Source organism: Eucalyptus grandis, chromosome 2, assembly GCF_016545825.1.
Source record: "Eucalyptus grandis isolate ANBG69807.140 chromosome 2, ASM1654582v1, whole genome shotgun sequence".
Taxonomy (NCBI): domain Eukaryota; kingdom Viridiplantae; phylum Streptophyta; class Magnoliopsida; order Myrtales; family Myrtaceae; genus Eucalyptus; species Eucalyptus grandis.
In genome coordinates, this window is record NC_052613.1 from 42083179 (window position 1) to 42104350 (window position 21172).

At 40.1% G+C, this 21172-nt stretch overlaps 2 protein-coding genes and 1 non-coding gene across 4 annotated transcripts; 1 reads left to right on the forward strand and 2 right to left on the reverse strand.

Moving 5' to 3' along the window:
- LOC104432921 (cyclin-D1-1) lies at positions 1 to 3667 on the reverse strand. Its single transcript, XM_010045513.3, has 6 exons — positions 3185 to 3667; positions 2814 to 2900; positions 2054 to 2152; positions 1687 to 1888; positions 1430 to 1560; positions 1 to 1323 (listed from the first exon to the last, which is right to left on the reverse strand). Exons 1-6 carry the CDS (start codon positions 3431 to 3433, stop codon positions 1087 to 1089), a joined length of 1005 nt encoding a protein of 334 aa, XP_010043815.2. The 5' UTR covers positions 3434 to 3667; the 3' UTR covers positions 1 to 1086.
- A 13115-nt stretch (positions 3668 to 16782) lies between these two features.
- TRNAV-AAC lies at positions 16783 to 16856 on the reverse strand. The gene has a single exon. It is a non-coding gene; the product is annotated as a tRNA-Val (tRNA).
- A 102-nt stretch (positions 16857 to 16958) lies between these two features.
- On the forward strand, positions 16959 to 19751 carry LOC104432922. Of its 2 annotated transcripts, none has more exons than XM_010045514.3 (4): positions 16959 to 17604; positions 18330 to 18537; positions 18849 to 19340; positions 19437 to 19751. In XM_010045514.3, the coding sequence occupies exons 1-4, from the start codon at positions 16968 to 16970 to the stop codon at positions 19528 to 19530; spliced, it is 1431 nt and encodes a 476-aa protein (XP_010043816.2). In that variant the 5' UTR covers positions 16959 to 16967; the 3' UTR covers positions 19531 to 19751. The 2 variants fall into 2 exon arrangements, with proteins under 2 accessions (XP_010043816.2, XP_010043817.2); XM_010045515.3 differs by having other exon boundaries at positions 16959 to 17589.
- Positions 19752 to 21172: the final 1421 nt, after the last annotated feature.

Sequence of the window (21172 nt, forward strand, 5' to 3'; positions counted from 1 at the left end):
TCTAAGAAATTTGAATGACATACAGTCTGTTTTATTACACGGGTCGATGGAAACCAATACAAGCACGCATGAAAAGGTCCCAAAACCTTTCTACGTTCGCCAGGGCCGAACGTCGGCCGGTGCCCTCCCTCCCGCCTCATCGCGCGGGCCAGGGGCAGCATGGCCTCAAACCAAAAAAAAAAATAATTAAAAAGAATTAAAGTATTTTTTGTCCGCACGTGTGTCCTTCGCACGTATGGACGAGCACTCAAAAGGGATTTTTCAGTATAAGGTCAGGCCGAACCCTAGGCCATTGGAAAAAAAAGGGGAAGGTGATTCCCGCCGAAAAGAAGAAAAGGCACACCATACAACAATCACTCTTTCTCAGTCTCAAAACTCTAGTAACATCCAAGGAGGAGCCGCATCTTATTCAGCTTTTGAGGAGTAGATGCGGGAGGCTTGACTTTGAATTACTTCACCACCACCACCACCACCATATTTATTTTATATGTATATATGCATGACCTTAGGCTTGCCAACCCGAGGACCGTAAGATGTCTCTTCGCCCCTTTCCCCCTTTTCTCTAAAAACAAAATTCTATACAGTCGTGAAAGGTCCCACGATCCCCCTTCCCCTTCCCCTTTTCATTCCACAATCAATTCAGCCTTTGAATTCAAACCCCCACTTCTTTCACACTCCATCAATCCACCATTTCAAAAGCCACCACCACCTCTCTCCTCCTATGCTTTTCATAACCAAACATCATTAAACAACTCCCCACCTCTTCCCTTGGGAATCAGCAAAGCTATAGCCCCATCAACGTTTATGGCAATGCCCCCTCCTTGAGAGAAACCCAAAAGAAAAAGAATTTAAGAAAAGCTCCAAAAGCACCAACCCCCCTCTCATACGTACATACATACATTATTTACTTATGGTCTCCACATCACTCACTTCATCAACTAGTCAATCTGATCAACCCAAGAAAACCCCTCTCAACAAAAAAAACATTGAGGCTTCTAACTTTCTAGACAGCTTGGGGACCACCCGGTGTCGGGTTTCTCGCTCTCTCTCTCCCTCTTTTTTCTTGCTGGTTTTTCTCTTCCTTGGTTATTCTATTTCCCCCTGCTCGGAGCTTCCTTTGTCAACATCTACCCATAAGCTGTTATTTAATTTCCTCCTTTTATTATCATACGATGGCGATAACGAGGACGAGGATGATGAGTCACTAAACCTCGCCCTTGCCTGAGTCGTCACTCTAAACTGGGGCAGCACTTTTGGGGGCTTCCTCTTGCTACTACTGTGCACCAGTTTTTGCATTAATCGGTAACAGCTGATGATCTTCTCCTGCAAAAAGAATAAAATTGGATATGGACTCGAGTTTTCAGTATCTTTTTCCCCTTTTATTCTTTGTTCAACACTGCCCCAACCATAGTCACGTTCAGAAGCTTACTTTGCTTAGCCCATCGCACCATGATTCCGCGTTCTCGGGATTACGGAGAGACAGACTCGGGATATCACTAGCAGCGGATAGCACGGCTGCCACGGCGATGCAGGACGGTCGATACTCAAGGAAGCTAGTTTCTGTTACATCAGCAATAGGCGCTGATTTCAGTTAGGAAACAAATGATTCATTCCAATTTTTTTTTTTTTTTTTTTTTTTGGGTGGAGGCATTAACAATATGTACTATAGACTGGTACCGGAATTACCTTGGATGTTAGATAAGATTACGTCGGTCGCCCGCGAGATGAGAAACCCAACCCCGGTGCCGGTCGGATCGACCTTCCACGCAAAGAAACTGATGAAGGTGAAGGGTGTTATGGATCGGAGCCTCCAATCCAGGACGCTTAGAACGAGAAGTTCCATCCTGCGGATTGTCCTCGGTTCAAAAACGTATTTGGCACCTTCAGTCTGGTCAAAGAATCGGAATTATTTCCATAAGGAAAAAGTAAACAAGCAGATGAACAAAATAAATAAATTAATGAAAGGGCCCAGCAGTTTCGTCGAGGAAAATAATCAAAGCCTAACTGGGTTAGGTACAATTAAGTCTTTGAGACATGACAAATTGACAAGGACCTGAAGATCCAGAAGAGGAGGAACCAAAGGCTCCTCCATCTTGGCAGCTAATGACAGGCAAGCCACCGAGAGGAGCTGCATCGGCCACCCATTTGGTTGCTGGAACAGAGAATTTCAGAAAGGATCAGTAATAATTCATGGGAAAAATCCAGACTTTGGACAATAATTGCGCATAGGAAATTTTGCAAAAAGTGATGACGAAAGGCTCGTAGGAATATTACAAAAGTCAGCACAGAGCTAAAACGCAAATGCCGTGATAATCAATAGCGAACTAACAAAACGTGAATGTACACGCACGCACCAACATTGCCAGCGCACTAAATGCGCTTGCCACTTTATACCAACAAAAAAAAAAAAAAGATAAATAAATTGTTAAATTATAAAAGACTCACTTTTGCAATTAAAGCAGCCCTACAAAATGAGCATTCAATTTGTCCGTATTATTTAAGGATAACGATTTTTATGAATAAATCATTATTATAACAATGACCCCTGTAGGTTGATGGGGGAAGGAGAGAACAGCCCCACGGGGGCAATTGCGTCATTTCGCCGTTTTTTCCTAAAAGGTCGAGAATAATTACTCGAGGTAATCAAATAATTGTTACACGATTTCCGAAGGGAAAAGAGAGGAGAAAATATGAAGAAAAGAGAAATCAATTATTATTATGGACGCGCCAGTCTAGACGACGCAATATTCACGCAAGCCGCGAGTCTCGAGCTCCCGGCGGGCATCAAAAGGTTCGACGGGAAAAAAGCTTACCGGCAAGCTGCGCGAGTAAAGGAAGCGATCGAAGTAGTTGACGGAGAGGTACGCCGTCAGCGGCCGGAATCCGTAGAAGGCATGCACCTGCGACGGCGAATTCCACGTTAAAACAAAAAGCGCGACGTCATCTAAGAATCCGATTTAACGAGCTCTCGAGCGAGCGCCGTCGGTTTCGCGAGCAGCCATCGGGGCTGATACGCTCCGTCGCCGATCGGATCGCTCAGATCCGCATGCGCCGATTCGTGGTCGTAGGCCTAAAAAAGGCGACGATCGCACGGCCGTGGCATTATCGTAAATATCGCGCGGGCGGCTCGCGTCCGATCGCGAAGACGGGAAGTGACGATCCGTGTCGTTTATCGAAGCCGTACCTTGAGAATCCATGCAACGGACTCCTCCCTCGCGGAGGCGTCGAGCGGCTGCGATCGGAACCGGGCCGCGTAGTCGAACCCGGGCACGAAGCGGTCCTCATCCTCGATGAACCCGGCCACCGACTCGTCGGCGCGCGCCGGGGAGCCCAGCCCCGACGAGGAGCGCTCGGGGGAGCTGTCGTACAGGACCCCGCCGGAGTCCTCCTCACAGAGCAGATCGGAGAAGCAGTCGGAGCAAGAGAATGACATGGTCGGCGGCCGACGCGTCCACGGTTTCTCATTCTCTCGCCATGTCCGGAACGGAGGGGCCGGGGGGACGGCGGCCGGAGCTCCTCGTCGGCGGGGTAGGGGTAGGGGCAAGGGGCTGCGCTCCGGGCGTGCTGCGACGGGGAGGAGGAGGATCGGAGAGGGCGTCCGGCGGACTGGAGTGGAAGTGAGGCTGGGGCGGAGGAGGGAGGCGAGGAGGAGGTTCTTGAATCTATCTGTTTGTCAGGGTATAAATATAAGGCTGTTGATGCATTTGGGATATTTATGTTTGTTTTTTTTATTTTCCCCCCGTATTTTGCGTATATAATTCATTTTTATTTTCATTTATTTATTACTAAGGGCATTGATTTGCCATATCGGGACGGTTCCCTCTCGCTCGCTCGCGGGGAGATGATCTGATTCGCAATCGCCTTAAGTACGGATTTTCAAAAAGTTTATCTCGTTTCGAGGGATTCGAGGGAGCGTGCTTGGTACCGCGACGTGCAGGCGCAGTGCATGCGGGTGGGGCGCAGCTCGTGACAGCCGAATCTATAGGTGACACGTGGTTTTGGGGCGGGGGGGGTCCCCACATTTTTGTACCATCTTGAGTAGACATATCAAAACCCATGCCGTGGCTAATTATATGAATTAATTATATTCGATAAATAGATTTTACATAAATTTAGGTCCAATTATATGAATTAATATTAATGTTAAATGGGTTCATATCTTACTTCCAACCAACTTTTATGATTTTTCTCTGAATCTCACGTTCGTTCACTCTGAGTTCTTGCCTCAACTTTAGTATGAGTTTTCCCATATATGATTATTCAATAGATATCGAGTAGAATATGGATCATTACATTTATATTGTATGAAAATAAGTCGATTTTAGTATGAACATTTTTTACCTGGTTCCAACCAACCCAATGCACCCGTTGGACAAATCCAATTTCGAGGCATCTCGTCGAATTCAAATGTAAACTGAATAAGAGATGATTTTATATCTTTGAAGTTCAAATGCCATAAAATTATTAAATGGGATATGAAATATAATGGATTCCATAAGCAGAAAAAAATGTGTTCATATGAATTTTATAGTATCTAATCATATCATGTTGACATATAAAATAATCGATATATTTAATTAAAGCGTGTCTAAGCTTGAAAGCTAAGCCATTTATAGCATCAGCACGCATAGCTACATGACGTGTAATTCGGTAATGCAAAAAAATTGCCAGCAAATAATTAGAATATATACTCGTTCGATATTGGACAGCGCGACATGCGGGGAGGGAGGAGTCACGTCATGGAGTGATGTGGCTACAACGATCCAGTCCGATGGATCTAGAAGTGGTCGTCGAGCCGGAAGCCTACACAAGGGATACACGAAGGAGTGGTCAGACAGGATTTCTAGGATGGTGAAGGGATAGTAAGGAATGACAAAAATTATACACCGAAAGGGATGGAAACATTTTTGAATTTTATTTATGAAAAATTGAAATTAACTCATAATAGGCGTTCTTTGACGTAAGTGTACTCAGACGAGAGCACTATTGTGTTGGATGATTTCCCATGAAAGTATTCATCTTTATACTAGAGGACAAATGATGAAGTTCGATATGAGGGAGATCAAAGCAAATAATACCTTAAGTGAATTATTGTAGAGGTATCAAGGTCCATGTGCCTCTCTTTTCATAAATTTGTTTATTTAGAAGCACAAGAGAGATATAAAAACAAAGATTGGCAAATCCAAAAGAATTTTATCATGTTCTTAAACTACTTCATAAGTTTTTTTTTTTTTTTTTTTTTTTTTGGTTGAAAAACTACTTCATAAGTTGAGCATTGAAACTTGTGTCATTACTTGTGATGTGCTAAAAATTAGGGAAGAACATATTGGACTGCCTGGATGAGGAAACACCCTAACCGAATTGGACTGGACTGACTAGTTTGGTCCGATTCCTAGGGGCATCAGTCTAATTCCCAATGCTGGATGGGAATCAGAACGACTCTTTTTTTTTTAAATATATTTTTTTATTTCTTAAAATTAGCAATAAACCTTCAAATTGTAATAAATCCAGTATTTTTTCATTTTTTTTCTAAGTAGTCGGTTCCATTGGATCGGACCGAACTAGACCGGTTGGTCTAGTCCGACTCCCGATCTTAGAACTGTCCAATTCGGTCCCCAATCCTAAAAAATAGCAATTGGACTGGATCGATCACCTTTATTAGAAAAAATAATTTCAAGCATAACTAGTATATTTTTCCTTAATCAAGTTCCCAATGTGGGGACTACTCAACAAAATACCATTTTTGAATATTAATAAGAATCCAGGAAGAGGGCAAAAGACCGCTGAGATGATTTTCTACCGCGCCCCGATTCCCACGTCAACACATGGCCGACGTCCAGTCGGGCAGCGATGGCGTAGTTTCCTTTTTGGCCTCTTGCAGTGCGCGCGGTGCGCGCGTCGACCCGGATGCGAAAGGAAAAGAACCTCTGGAAAGTTCCCGCCTCTGCACTGCAGAACAGAACTGGCGGTCGAGCTCAGCATGGTCCCCGCCGGGGGGGCCTAGGGGTAGGGGCCTAGGGCCTCGGGGACGAGCCGGGGAGCGTCGTTAAGGACCCCGCCGCTCTTTCTCTCTCTCTCTCTCTGCGTTTCTCGCTTGGATCTGCTGGCCAACCTTGACATCCGTGACATAACCTGTCCGTCCGGTACGAGAGCTAATTTGGTGATTTCGAGTCGAGTTTTTGTCGCGCTTTGCTCCATAATTGTACTGGCCGGTGGCCAGGTCGATGCCATTAGTGAACGCGTTTGGGGATCTAATCTGTGCGATCCCAAAGTTAAGTCGCTTGACCTGTTCTCATGAAAAGAATCGGTGAATTAATGACCCTTTAGAGTAGCCGACTGGATAGCCAAAGCCCAGCGTATGGGTTGTCTTCCTAGATACTGGGTTATTATCTCTCTCGGCTCTTTTGGATTTACTATGTATTAACGCTCTTGATGTATATGATTAGACTCTCTGTTAGTAATAATATCTAGTTTACTTGTCCAAAAAAAAATTAATGACCCTTGACCCTGACCAACTTAGCTCAAAGTAGATAAACATGTACGGTCACTTTTAGAAATGAATTCATGAGAGGAGACTATTCATGGTGCTGAGCATTCTGTTCATTACAGTTTTTTTTTTGGATTTTAGCTGGAACAAACGTTTGATATTTTTGTGGGTAGATTAGAAAGGGGATCTGGGTAAATATATTTTATTTTAGTATTTTTTGCAATTATTTGGTTATGGCGTAACTAATCAATTCGAGCGAACTCAATCTCGTGTTACTAACATTTACCTGATAAATTATTTTCGGTTGTATGTGTCGTGTCTATATTGAACTGACTTTTTTTGAGTTGATTGATTGAACAGTTCATACAATTCATGTTAGAATTACTTATTTACGAATGGGTTTTCGTTTTTGGTAACATTTTGGGACTTGATTATCAAACTTGTCACGTTTAAAGTAAACTTTTTTGACTGTATATCTTAAACTTGACACAATACAAACATGACTCGTAAGCACGAACTAACACCACTTGCTAACTAGAACGTGACAATTGTCTCAGTAAGGGCATGTCGCACTTAATAAAACAAGTCATGCAAAGAGAGAATATCAATGCGGTTATTCAATGAATTGCCATATTGGGCATCAACTAGAGGCGAGCACTGTGTCTAGTTCAACTCAATTGCCAAACCTAACCAACCAACTCAAGCCCATTTCTAGGAGAATCGGTTCAGTTCCCAATTTCAAGGGCAAAAGTGTTGTCTCTGGTTGAACTAGTTTGGAATCAATCTTATTAGGGAAAAATAAACATCTTTGAGCACATGGAGAATAAAACCATGGTCTTCAACATGAATAGATAATAATATAATCACTCGATCAACGTATATTTTTGTAGTGAAACTATGCAGTGTTTATATTTGTTTATAAATTTATTTATTTTTTGCACTAAACAAAAATCTCAATCGACTAATTCAATTTTTTGGAACCAGAAGTCACGAGGTCAATTCCTAGTTATAGGCCACGAACCAATCGCCCTAGTGTTGACACAATACAATACATCAACTTGTTTACAATGATGAACACACAAAACATGCGTACATACGCTAACCTATATGAACACATCTGACATGTTTTATAGGCGATGTATACATGTTATATCTACAATGTATTATTGAGTTAGGGATTTTTTTTTTCATGCCATAGGACTTATGTAACCCTAAATTCATTTTCTTTTATCCTTTATTTCTTAACATTGGTGCTATTTTAATGTTTTTTTTAAATGAAGAAAAAATATTTGGGTATCGAGTACATGTTAAAATGAGTCTAATCATATTGTGTTAAGAAGACGACCATTTAACTTCATCGTGTTACTTCGTGTTTAAGAGGTTTAAGTAGGTAAACACACTAAGGCCTTTCGACCCAAAAAAAAAAAAAAAAAAATACACACTAAGGCTGACGTATTTATGACATGAATTCATTTAAGGTAAATTGATACTTGCTTAACTAACGAGTCAGGTTGAGAACTGCCATCCTAATCTTATCCACCACACTTATATAGATCAGTTGCCTAAGGCTAGATTCGTACACCGAGAATTTAATTTTCATTCAATTGATGCGTTTGAGTACACTCAAAGACTAAAATTTTCAAATAACGATAAACGGTAAAAATAATTGCAAACTTGTAATCATCGAGAAATAACGACAAAAGCTGAATTCGGTATTAATACCAATTGGCAGGTGGGACAAGTCCAACACAACAGTAGAAGCGAGAAATTGCTTGATTCTATGGAGGGCGATTTTAGGGATTCTCGAGAAATAGATGGCAATTCCTCGATGACCGTCGGATTAAAAAGGTGATAAATCCCGTCTTCTAATCGTAAAAACCTTCAGACTCGTGCAGACGACAGATATCTACACAAAAAAGTCCCGAAAAAATCACAAGGAAGCAAGGTTCGAGGATCTGTCTTTCGGTGGACCATGTAACTGATCTCGAAGCCGATTCATAAAGAAAGAAAAAAAAAAGGGGGGTTGTGCAACATCACAATCCAGAGGACGAAGGGGTCGCGTATTGAATACGGTAGCTTAGCTGGTCAGCTTTCTCCCTGCTGGGGAACATGCCCCGTACCAGATTGAAATCCTTTGACATCCAGCAGTCCGATTTCCAACTGCTGGTCTCTATCTCCACCACCACCAACAAACACTGTTCACAGACACTAGACTACCCTTCAAATGTAAACTTGGCCTAAAAGCTGTCCACAAACGTACCCATGTGGAAGCATTTAAGTTTGGATATTTTCTGCAACGACACTCCGTATTAAGCTGTACTTCAAAGCCTGCATATATATCGTTTTCATGTAATTATATATTAAGGAGAAATTTCAAAAAATCATCTCCAATTTTTGTCCCCATTTCAATTCGCATCCTCAGCTTTGGAATAATTGGCATCTCTAATACAAAATCCACTGGCAAAAAGGACTAATCTACACCTCAAACACATCTAGGCCTTATTAGGAGGACACAACTTCAAAAGGGCAAGGTTGGATTGGAAATGGCAAGTGAAGATGCTACTTGTAAATTTTCCGCCCCAAGGATACAAATTGAGATGTGTGACACGACGGCTTTATTAAAAAATTTCCAAAATTAAATGGACAAATTATATATTTCAAGATATTTCTCTTCATCCATTGCGTTCAATAAAAATCGACAAGAGATAAAACAAAGGAGTGACAACGAATTGATTTGCTTAAATGAAAATTTCACTAGATTTCTGTCCAGGATAAGAAGTAAAATTTCTTATGGACATATGATATTAGATTATGAATCTGGACGTAATTTCTGATCAAAAGCCTATGTCCTATAGGGAGTGTTGGGCTTTGATTATGAGTTATCATTGAAGTTTATCTTAATCAAAGTTAATTTTTTCACACGCATGCTTTCCCTATCAATTGATATTTGAACGATATCTAATCCCCCTCAAAAGGAAATTAAAGGAGCCCAGTGAGCTTCGCGACCATAAGCTGAAGCTCACTAGGAATTAGAAAAATTCAATCATCGTTCATCAAAACAAATCATTCCTTTTTTGGACTATATAATTGAACAATTATTGTCTTGTCAATATGGACGGGCATCCTAAGTTAAACGATGCCGGATGAAAAGGGAAATTAAGGACAAGTCCACATCCTTGGGGAAGTCATCGCATGTTACTGGGTACAATCGGGGCGTGAGATCAAACGCGATCAAGAAAGCAAAAGAATAAAAGTAAATGATTCCTGAAAAGATAGATCCAAGCTGGTCTATTTCGCGAGTGTGCACGATCTGATAAGAGCAAAAGCTCCTTCTCCATAAAGTGGCGTACTCCGGTTTTCCAAATTCAATGATAACGTCTAAGATGCACAGAGCCTAGCATTGCCATCGGACCTTATAGTATATGATTTGCAGCGGCTGAATTCAAGCATCGCATCATCCGCCCACCCGATTCTTTTGTTATTCGAGGCTTGCGTGTCGCAATCGAGCACTTGTGCATGCGGGGTTCAGCAGTTTTGTTTCATCGGTCGGATCAAGCACCGGACCCTGCTAAGAGGGCCCCAACTATATTGAATATCGATTGCCAATTTGACGATGACACGTTCCATCCATCCTTCACAAGACCTCGAAAGGGTGGGTCGCACTGTGCGTGAAAGAAGGGTGACCTCACGACAACGTGTGTAGGATTCAAACGACCAGATTTGACTATGTATCATAATATCTAGTGAGGGGCGTATGTATCATTTGATTATACGATGCAAACACTCACGCCTATCCCCGGGATCAGAAACGGGGATGTGCTGGGGGGGGATTCCATTATCTTATTAGTTGCCAATTGCCATGAGGAGAATGATTATTGGGATATCCTTAAAATCGTCTAATGTGTAAGTAAAGACACATGAACGTTAAGTACACGGGATAAGTTTAAGAACAGCATCGTGCTCTTATTTGACGAATCTTATATTTTTGTTTTGGACCATAGGATTCTGGTATCAGTTCCTATCGCAACTTTGCCCAGACTCTGAAAATTTAACCCCAATCGGACCCCATTGACAAGCTTTACATTTATGGTCGGCGAGCCAAATGATTGAGACATCTTCCCCTCTTTGTTATTGACATTTCAAGGTCTCCGCCATTGAACCCTAGTTTTGAATATTAGGTGGCGAGGCTTTGGCTTTTGATGCATATAATGATTGTCCGAGCTTCAATTTCAATGCGTTTCTTCATCACGCAATGACTAATGACTAATGAGGGCTTTCTCTTTTTTCCTTCTTTTTGTTATCCTCAATCGTGTTCCGCTCTAGCTATGTTTTATAGTGTGGTGGTAGCCTTGATTAGTGGCCGATTAGTTTTATTTGAGCGTGGTAATGCATCTTTTGTTGATAAACCTTAGTGGCTACGAGCCTAAAGATTTGACCGGTGGTGCAATAGGCAAAGGCAGCAATTTCCGAGGAGAAGCTTAGCTAATTAGGGGTGCTTAGTGCTATGTTCCCATTCCTAACCCGGTTTGTTTTTTTGCCATTGATAGATCGAATCCATTCAATTTTCTAGAAAAAGATTACTAATTCTTTAACTTTTGGAGGAATGGCGGGAAAGAATTATTGACCTCACCTATCAAAACCGTGGTCCTTACTAGCATATACATATAACTGTGTGCAATAAATCGACATTCAAAGATAAAGCAAGATCGTTCAATTGAGAAATATTTGAATTAGTAACTAATGGAAAGAAATGATTAACAAAAATACACAACACGAAGAAATTGTACAAACATTTAAGATTACGAAAGAAAATTGAGATTCGAAAATTTGTTAGGAAGGTTGTTGTAGGAAAAAAAAATCCCAATTTTGATATTGGAAACTTGACGGATAAAATAAGATTGTGAAAACTAAGCATTTGTTTGTGGACATAATAGTTGCAAAATAAGTAATTGGAGAATTTTTAAGGGATTATCGGGATCGCTTAATATAACGGGAGACTCTCTTTACTTTATGTAATAGTATGGACAAGGAAATAATATCAACTCAGAAGTTTTTCTTACAAGAAGATCCTACTACTAAGATACTTAAACTTTGGTTACATATGAAAACTCATATTTTTAATATTTGGGACCTACTGAAATTTCAAAAAGTTGGGGTGAATAAGATCCCTATAAATGTCAGCTAAAGTCCCACATGGAGATCTTGTGTGTTGTGCAACAAGTCAATACATTTTAATTGATTCACCACGCATTGATATAAAAGTATTGAGTGAAAAAAAATTGTAAAATTTAATTTGTTCAAAGGTTGAAGGATTATTTTTCAGTTGGGTCCAGGAAGCTTTAATACGAGGGACACGTGTCTCTTCTCTTTTCGTCTCTCCAAGTTTTGGGGCCGAGGCATGCGATGTAGAGACAAGGCCACAATATTGCCTCGTGATCCGTCTCCTTTAGCATCAAACTAGGAGCCCATGAACGCGATTGTCTACTCATGGGATTGCTTTATGGCATCGCTAGAACTCGTGCATTTCTCGTTCCCGCCTTTCGAACTGATGTGGAATCATATGTGGACTCCTCTTCACAGGTGTACAAACTATGAAAAATGGTAAATTGCAGTTTTAAATTGTGTTCTCAAAAGTTAGACTTTTACACCCTGAAATTTGTTTAGCGATTCAAGGATTTTGTATCCTTTGGGTTGAGGGATTTCCTTGTTCTAAACCAAGAGAGGATTCATGGAATGTCAATAGGCATTCCACTCATTTGTGTGTTATAAGCCTCACTTAAATCTATCATCAATAATAATAATAATAATAATAATATGTAATCAAATCACGAGCCTAGGATGCAAAATGAAATGCCAGCAAGATAAAAAAAAATCTTTTAGCCTCAACGTTAATCGGAGAAATTGCGAGGGATAATTGGTGCACTTATGTTAGCAATCACAAAAGAAATGGAGTCATGTGCCATTCGTTGGAAAGATAAGGATGACTAGTCAACAAAGTCCAAACTTGGTAGGGAATTCGGCTCAAATTGATAAAGAAGGAAATAACAATTGTATTGCCTTTCCAATAGTTATTCATGTTTATCCTTATAAATGTATTCTATCTTATTTAAAGATAATTGAAATCCCCTAAGGTGAGAAGTAGAATTGGGGGTTTCCCATCATGAATGCAAGCTTCCAAGGATCCTGTCATTGGTTGACTAAATCACATTAAATCGTTTTCTCCTTCTTCATGCGTGTGATTACAAAGAAAACATTGTATCGAAGCCAAGTTCGAGCATGGTGCCTGTGCTAGCAAAGTCATTATTTGCGGCTTCATTCTACTTTTGATTGAGATAGGCTCTTGATCATCTCCTTTCTACCTTTTATAATGACTAGCTCTTCAGTCACCACTGACGTTGGTTGATCTAGCTCTAATAAGAAGAGCAATAGATTGACATCCTTTTTTTTTTTTAATGGAAGAAACTATCTTCCTTGATATTGGGCAGTTACAATTGCCCTTGGAGGACGATCCAAGTTAGGCCATGTTCATGGTTAGATAAAAGCCTTTTCATCCACCGATCCTTAATATGCCGAATGGCAATAAACTAATAACTTGGTCATGTCATGGATTTCAACTCCATGGATTCACAGATTTACAAAATTCTTGCTTACTCTGAAACGACGCGATCTCTATAGAAGTCTCTTAAAGACATGTATGGCCATGAAAATAATGCCTCTTGAATTTTCGAGTTGTAACAGGAAATTGCTCATACCGAACAAGCTCCTAATCAATCATTTATCGAGCATCTTGGAACTCTGAAAAAGAAATGAGATGAACTTCATCAATATCGTCCACCTGTGGATTCCGTGACCATTTGGCATTTACTCAACTCTCAAAGGAAGAGCAAGATTGGGTCGTCAATTATTGGCCAACATTTCGCCTGAATATGAGGAGCCGAAAAGACAAATCTTTAAGAGCCCGACTCTTCCACCTTTCGCTATTATTTGTGCCCCCATCTAACATGAAGAAACTCGATGGCGTGTTATGAATTCAGACTAAAAGTCCGGGGCAGAGACGACGGAGAGTTCGACTGATACTGTTTACACCAGTCCCAATCACCAAAAGTATTCAAATTAACAATAGTAATAAATCTAACGGTGGGAAAGGAAAAGGCAAGTGTCAAATTCTTAGCTTCATTGCACTCGTTGCAACAAGGATGGTTACGCTCAGGATTGTTGTTGGGAGTGGCATCCTCGTCTAAGTCGAAATAAAGGCAATGCTCTTGAAACTAAAAGTGGTGCTCCTAATTTCGGCCCTGATCTGACTCAGGAACATTGCTTATAACGCTGGTGATGCTTTTGCCTTATCTACATCTTCAAAATTTTATTTTATTGTTGATTCTACAGTGACGGATCATTTGTGCAGCGCGTCTCGATGGATTAAAAATATTTGTGATGCATCTAATTACCCGTCTATTACTGCTGCTAATTATGAGAAGGTTCTTGTTCAAGGAACCGGAACGGTGGAATTTCTTTCTACCAACTCAAATGTTTTATTTGTTCTAGCTTTATCATCTAATTTACTATCTCATTATTAGAGATTTGAATTGTATTGTTGTTTTTTCCATGGTAAGGTTATCTTCCATGACATTTTAACAGGGGAAAAAATTGGTGAGGATCGATTCCAACAAAGGCTGCACATGGTTGATTTACCCAGTGCAAAGTTTTACTGCTGGAAACAATAGAGACGGCTCATCTTTGGGGGTAAACATGACTATCTATTGGAATTCCAAAGCAAATACAATTGTTATTCCGTTTTTAACTATTTGAGCCCGATCTCCAACTAAATTTGAACTATGTCGACTTGTCCGTAACCTTCCAACAAAAACACTTTCCATCAAAGCTTTCTAGCGTGTGATGACCTAGCTAACCTTTGATCGCATCTTCACCCTAGCTTGGTGGGTAGTGTTGAAAAGATCAGGACAACTAGCCAACATAATAGAGTCCAAATTTAGAAGGAGAGTTGGCTCTAATCATTAAAAAAGGAAATAACAACCGTATTTGCCTTTTCAAGAAATATTCCCCAGAAACGTATTATGAAATCCACCAAAGCGATAAGTAAAATCAGGGGTTTCCCATCGTGGGATGTAGATTTTCAACAGTCCTCTTCTTGGTCGATTGGACCACCTTAAATCCTTTTCTCCTTCTTCACATGTCTGGCTTGAGAGTGATACTTGCATATGGGCACGTTGTACGTGCATGTAAGTGTCGAAGCTTGTCAAGGACGCGATGATGAATATAATCTCTATTTACTCGACACTAAAAAGCAAATGTAATTTCTTCCTAATATCAAATATCTACGACATTATTCACGTACTCCTCAGCCTTGACGTAAACACCACGCGATGTCGCATATCAGAGATCTTATGATGGATTCACGTGGCCCTTCCGGAGTGCGTGGGGATGCATAGTCCATCTTTTGAGGACCATGATTTGCAAATTGCACAAAAGGAAAAGACAAGTTTTGTGGGTTCTATATAGGGTGGAGGTCACCACACCATCGGTATGGCACCAGCTGGTTTTTGGATTTTCTTTCTTTTATAAGGAGCCCATCATCGATGGTTGCCTCGAGCGACAAATCCGCCTTCAAATGCTATGAACTTATTCACGTGGATGGTAGAATCGATACGGGAGTATGATTGGGTTATCGCACTCTAAAGTCTAAAGCAATTCGATTGATTTGTAAGTCAAGCACAGCGGCGGTTTACCACTATTTGGGTGAATTTAAACCCCGAAGCACGGTAAAAAATAAATATAAAAATCTGGAATACATAAGCATGGATGTGTGTTTTGGATTCTATTTTTTGGCCAAACCTAGTGGAAAGAGATGTGCAAGTTATGAATAAAAGATGGGCTAAATGCACTAAAAGTCTTAAAACTTATAATGAAAGTGTTATTAAGTCCTAAATTTTTTAAAAAGTACAATTAAGTCCTAAAACTTATCATGAAAGTACAATTGAGTTCTACAGCTTTGAAAAAATGTAATCAAGTTCTAAAATTTATCATGAAAATGTAATTGAGTTCTATAATTTTCAAAAAGTGTTATCACTAGAATGACTTAATTTGATCAATTTGATAAGTTTTAGAACTTGAATATACTTTTTAAAAATTTTAGGACTTTATCGTACTTTTGTAACAAGTTTTATGATTTAAATATACTTTTTGAAAGTTTTAAAATTAAATTGTACTTTCTCAATAAGTTTTAGCAATTTCAATGTACTTATCCCATGAAAGATTGAGCTATTGTATAAAATGGTGTGACCTAACATTGGAATGTGCGTCTCCACTTGGGTCACTTGTCGTGGGCCGGACCTATGTAAAGGTTTCCAACTGCAACACGGGTAGAATAACCAGAGTAAAGGGAAAAGAAACCCGCACACAAGTATGTTGCTCTGCCCAGCTGGGAAGTTTTCGGGTCGGATCCTATGACAAGCCGAATGTTTTTTTCCCCCATCTTTTAGTTACCCATTCTAATTGTTGTCTTGTTAGTATGTTCTCGCTATTTTCTTCTTCTTTTTTGGTCGGTAATAACCAACACCAATATTGACCTGAAAAAACTAAAACAAAATGACAGATAAAATATGTAGATGAAATCAAACAGAAAGTAAAACTAACCATATATGTGGTAATAACTTAAAATGATAAGAAAATTACATGAAAGATTGATACAATGGGACAATTACACTGAACTAGGGAATAAAGATACGAAGGGGTAAGGTTTAGTATAGTAGGGTATGATTTCTCATCCACAATTGTAATCGTTTTGCCTTTATGTGAGAGAACGGCAACCCTTTATAAGATGAATGGCCAAGGTTACTTGTGACCGTACAATATTTGCATAGTGATTTAACAATATCTTGTCTATCATGTTTTACTAAATAGGTTACTTGTGTTGCTACAGTTCTAACAAAGCATTTACTTTTAATAATAATTGACATGATATATAAATATATATTTTTATTATAGGGCTTTATATATATATTATATACATATATTATAGAGCTCCATCTCACAAGCATTTTATTTTCCCTACGGTACATCAAAAGAGGAAAAACGGATGACCATTTAAAATACCCGACCCATTTTCTCTTTTAGAGATGGTTTTGTTTTAAGTTGGCTGCTATGCAATCATAAAATAAATGCAATATACTTATCATGGGCCTTCAAATAAATGTCAATCATATCCGACCAGAAATAACCACGGAAAATTAAAAAAATAATAATAATTTGCAAAGGAGCAAACCAAAGAGAAAAGATGGCGTCGCCCGGGTTCGAACCGGAGACCTTCAGTGTGTTAGACTGACGTGATAACCAACTACACCACGACACCTTCTTGCCGTGTGATCTCAAATTTATTTTATTTATTAAATCATACGATGGAAATTGTTGTTTTTAAGGATGACCTTTTCCCCGGGCATTGCAACCCCCGGAAGTGGCGACGATGCTGACCGTAGCTCGGAATCCGAATCTCCCTCCATTTTCGAGCTGCAACTGCGCCTCCTCCTCAACCTCTCCATCGTTAGTCCTTTCAACGTTCAGGACCCACGTCTCCTATCGACGCTCGAACCCGTCGCCGTTCGCGTCGCTCTTCGCCGGCCCTTCCCATCGTCCCTTCCTCTCTTCTTCGCTGCGACTCCGACCCCCCGCCCACTTCGACGTCCATGTCGTTTCGGGGCGGAAGCACGGTAGGCTTGTTAAGGTTGGCGCCTCGCGAAGGCGCAGGAGAGGCGGGAGCTCGGAGGCGGACGGTCTCGAGAGGGGTGGTAGAGTAATGGGATATGGCAGCGATGATGATGATGAGGCGGAGGAGGAGGAGGATGAGTATGAGGAGGACGAGGACGAGGAGGACGAGGAGATGAATTCGCCGTTCGAGAAGATGACCAGGTGGCACGAGAACAGGCCGCCTGGGTTCGGGGTCGGGAAAGTGTACGACACTTCTGTTGAGGACAAGCTGCTCGAGGAAATGCTCCAGAGCCGGGTGGCTCAGGCTGCTAACATCAATAAGCTCAAGCACAATCCCATCACGCCCATTCCTCCCAAGAAAGATCAGCCTCACCTCAAAGGTCAGGCCTTGATCGGTAAATTCTTTAGTTTTTCTGTGTTGGACTCCTTGAATTTTGTGTTTTTCTTTTCTTTTTCCTTAAGTTGCTCTCTGTCTCTATCTTGTTCTTACGCTCACTTTGACTTCACACTTTTGTCGTGGAACATGGATAGAGAGCCTTGAATGATGTAATTGCTGCTAGAATGGAGAATAGCATATCTACCTTTAGCCCAGAAATGCAAAGGAACTCAGGACAGGGGTGCGTTTACCTATGTGTGTAGTAATGTCAAGGAAAATCGAAATCTTAGATAGTAAAAATAGCAGGGCCTTTTTGAGAAATCAGGTGCTCTTTTCACCGTGCTCTCGGGAATTATGGTGTTTGTCGCCGCTTGAGTTGAGCTGCACAACTTGAAGAGTAGAACTTGACCAGTTTGGTAATGGTCCTGTTGCATCTTGTCGATTTGGTTGCAGTACTCGGTGGACTTTATCAATGTAGAACAGGTGTCTCTCTCAGTCTCTCTCGCTTTCTCTTCAGATTGTGGAATTGGTCACTTCACCCTGATGTAATTGGCCCATGGGACTCTGTGTTCATCATGGATATATCAGATTTCTACCTTTGTTGGTTCTGGTGCAGAATATAATTTAGTTAGTGGTTTTACCTTCAAATTGATAGTTGAAACAGATTTTTGTAGCTTGAGGTCTTCTCTAGTATAGCGTTGCATCTCATTTGAATCTCATTTCCAACGTTGTTGAGTTATTCAGTGACAGAGGCACTTCCAAGCGGAATTCCTGTTCGTCTGGGCAACCTCCCTAAGAAGAAGAATATCCATAGAGATCTAAGATTGGCTTTTAAAGGAGTTGATGGAATCACTGTTATTCATCCAGCTGTCTCTGGAAACAAGAAAACAAGAGATCCTATCTGCACTGGATCCGCCATTGTATATTTTAAGTCTGAGGAGCATGCAATGAGGTACTAATTTTACTGGGAAGGGAATAGAGAGTCATTTCAGCCACATAAATATATAGATTAATATCCTGCTTTATATTAGTTGTGGTGCTATAATTCAATGAAATACCCTTTCCTATTTATCGTTAGACTATACTAGGGTTAGTTATGGTTGTTTTAGTTTAACAATTCCAAGAAAACCATAGGCTGAATATATTTTTCCCCATTTAAGTTTGTTTTCAGTTGCCATCAGTAACAATTTATGTGGCAAACTGCTTTCTATCAGTCTGTGTTTCGTTTTCCTTTTGAATGCTGAATATCTCTTTTCTTGCCAGTTTTGTTCGGACATTTTCTCGGCAGAGCTTAACATTTGGTAAGGTTCAGAGGCAGATCAAATGCGAGATAATGTCTTCACGTCTCCTTATTCATGCAAACACCAAATTGGCCAGTAACACCCTTGTGACTTCTCAAATCAGCATGCCTGATGTGGAAGGGGAGCCAGATTTGCATCCTGAGCCTACTTCAGGTTCTTTGGAGGATCTCACTTCTGAAAAGGAGAATGACTGGAATGATGAGATTGAACTAGATGAACATGAAACTGGAGAGGATATGGAGACTTTTGATGTGTCAGATCTTGAGACTTTCGACACCTTAGAATCAGGGACAAAGATTGTCACTGCTTCATCTTCAACCGAGGAGCAAGAGGAAGCAACACTCACCAGAGTTGCCGGAAAACAAAAAAAACCACAACCAAATCCCAAGAAGTCTCCTGGCAAAGGGAAAGCAGAGAAGGTTTTGAAACCTGAAGTCCCGGGATATGCTAGACGGTAATTTCTTGCGTGTTGCAGTGCAGTGGAGATGAGTTTAATATTTTGTTAGTGTTGCCAGGTGATATAAATGGTTCTACCGACTTCTTGATGCAGGTTAAAGATCCAGGAGAAGGCTGTGCTAACCGGTGTTTTGTCTAAATACGGAAGAAAAGCTGCTTTAACCTCAAATGACAAATCATTAGGTTAAATTGTTTAATCGATGCCCAGAGGGGCAAAATCATTCCATTCTGCATGAAGAAGATTGATGAATGGCTGAGTTATGTGTTTTTTTAGGCCTTTACTTTTTCTGTTTACGCTTGGTTGCTATCCTTCTTCCGGGAAAATTCTAGTCTCACCATATAATCCAAAGTGTAGCAGGGTGACTGTCTGGTTGAGCTCCGGTTATGGTAGTTGGTTGTGCTTGCAAGAGTCCCCATCTTTGCTCATTGCAACTTCCATCTTCATTAGAAAGAAGAGTTTTGATTTATGTCTATTGGAGGTGTCAAAATAGGTCAAAATTTCACTTTTGAAAGAAACAAAAAACTTGTATTTAAATGAGTTGGGCCGTATATGGTTAGCTAAAATTTAAAGAATGGAAGTTATGAATTTAGAGCAGCAAAGTCCAATTAGATATGGGTTTTAATAGGTCTGAACTATATTTAAAGAAAAAGGAATCTGAAGACTGAAAAAAGAACAAACGATAATCCTAATCTTGAAAGAGATAGAGAGATGGGCAGCAGTGTTTCGAGAATGGGATTGCACCGGTTGCCTAAAGACGGTTGCAATAAGAACTGAAGCAGCATCACTTGAACAAGAATTGAGAAAATGAGTCCAACTTCCTAACTAACAAACAAATTGATTAAGCTACTTTAGGCAGCTCAACATATGCATTGGCAGTAAGTCTAGGCACAAATCAAAGCGCGACAAAAGTCAAAGGCCAAAAAGAGCGGGCAGAATAAAGATGGGGATTGAAGAGAACCATCAAAGCAAAAAATAGTGAAATCCGCGATGTGAGAGATATACAAAGCAAACGGAGCCTCTGTCAAATTCGGTAAAGCTATTACTAGATCTTTCTCTGTATGATCTGAGCTTCAATATGGCTGGAGAATTTCAAGTCTTAGGGATATAACTCGTTGGTCAAGCCTGTCCAGACTCTACAAAACTTTGAGAATTGATTTTTTCTTTTTAAAAAAGTTTGATACCATGTTGATGAAGAAGGAGAAGTGATGAAAAGCAATGCAAGAAGATTAAGAAAAAGAAGGAGGAGGAGAATATGGTTTGGATAGGTGGTGTAGAAATCGAATGTTGATTGAGTCGAAAATGAGTGGCTAAAATTATATAAATAAAATAAGTTAAATTGATCAGTTTGGGTTAATCTCAATTTTGATCCACTCAAATCCAAACTATTGACCCATGTGATAGTCTAATGAGCAATGTGCATGACACAAAATTGAAGTCAAAAATAAAAACTATATAATTGCGATTATGACTTCATATACATAAAAAAAACATACTTAAATAATCTTTGAAAACTTTTGTGATGATAATAAAATATTTCTATTCAATTTCCAATTTCTATTTATTATTGAGAAACTGTTATGTGTCTTGAATGAACTTCAATTCCTTTTAAAAAGGGAAAAAAAATCTACTAATTATGACAAATTGCAAATTAATTGTTCAGATCACCACCACACCAAGACATTGACTTGGACTCACAGTTAAGAGTGTGCATCAATTCCAGTTCAACCTCAGAATTGGATTAGACCAAGCTAAACCGACTGCTTCTAGGTAGTTTATGAGGGATCGGTTTGCTTATCGGTTTCATATAATGAATCTAACCAATTGGAACG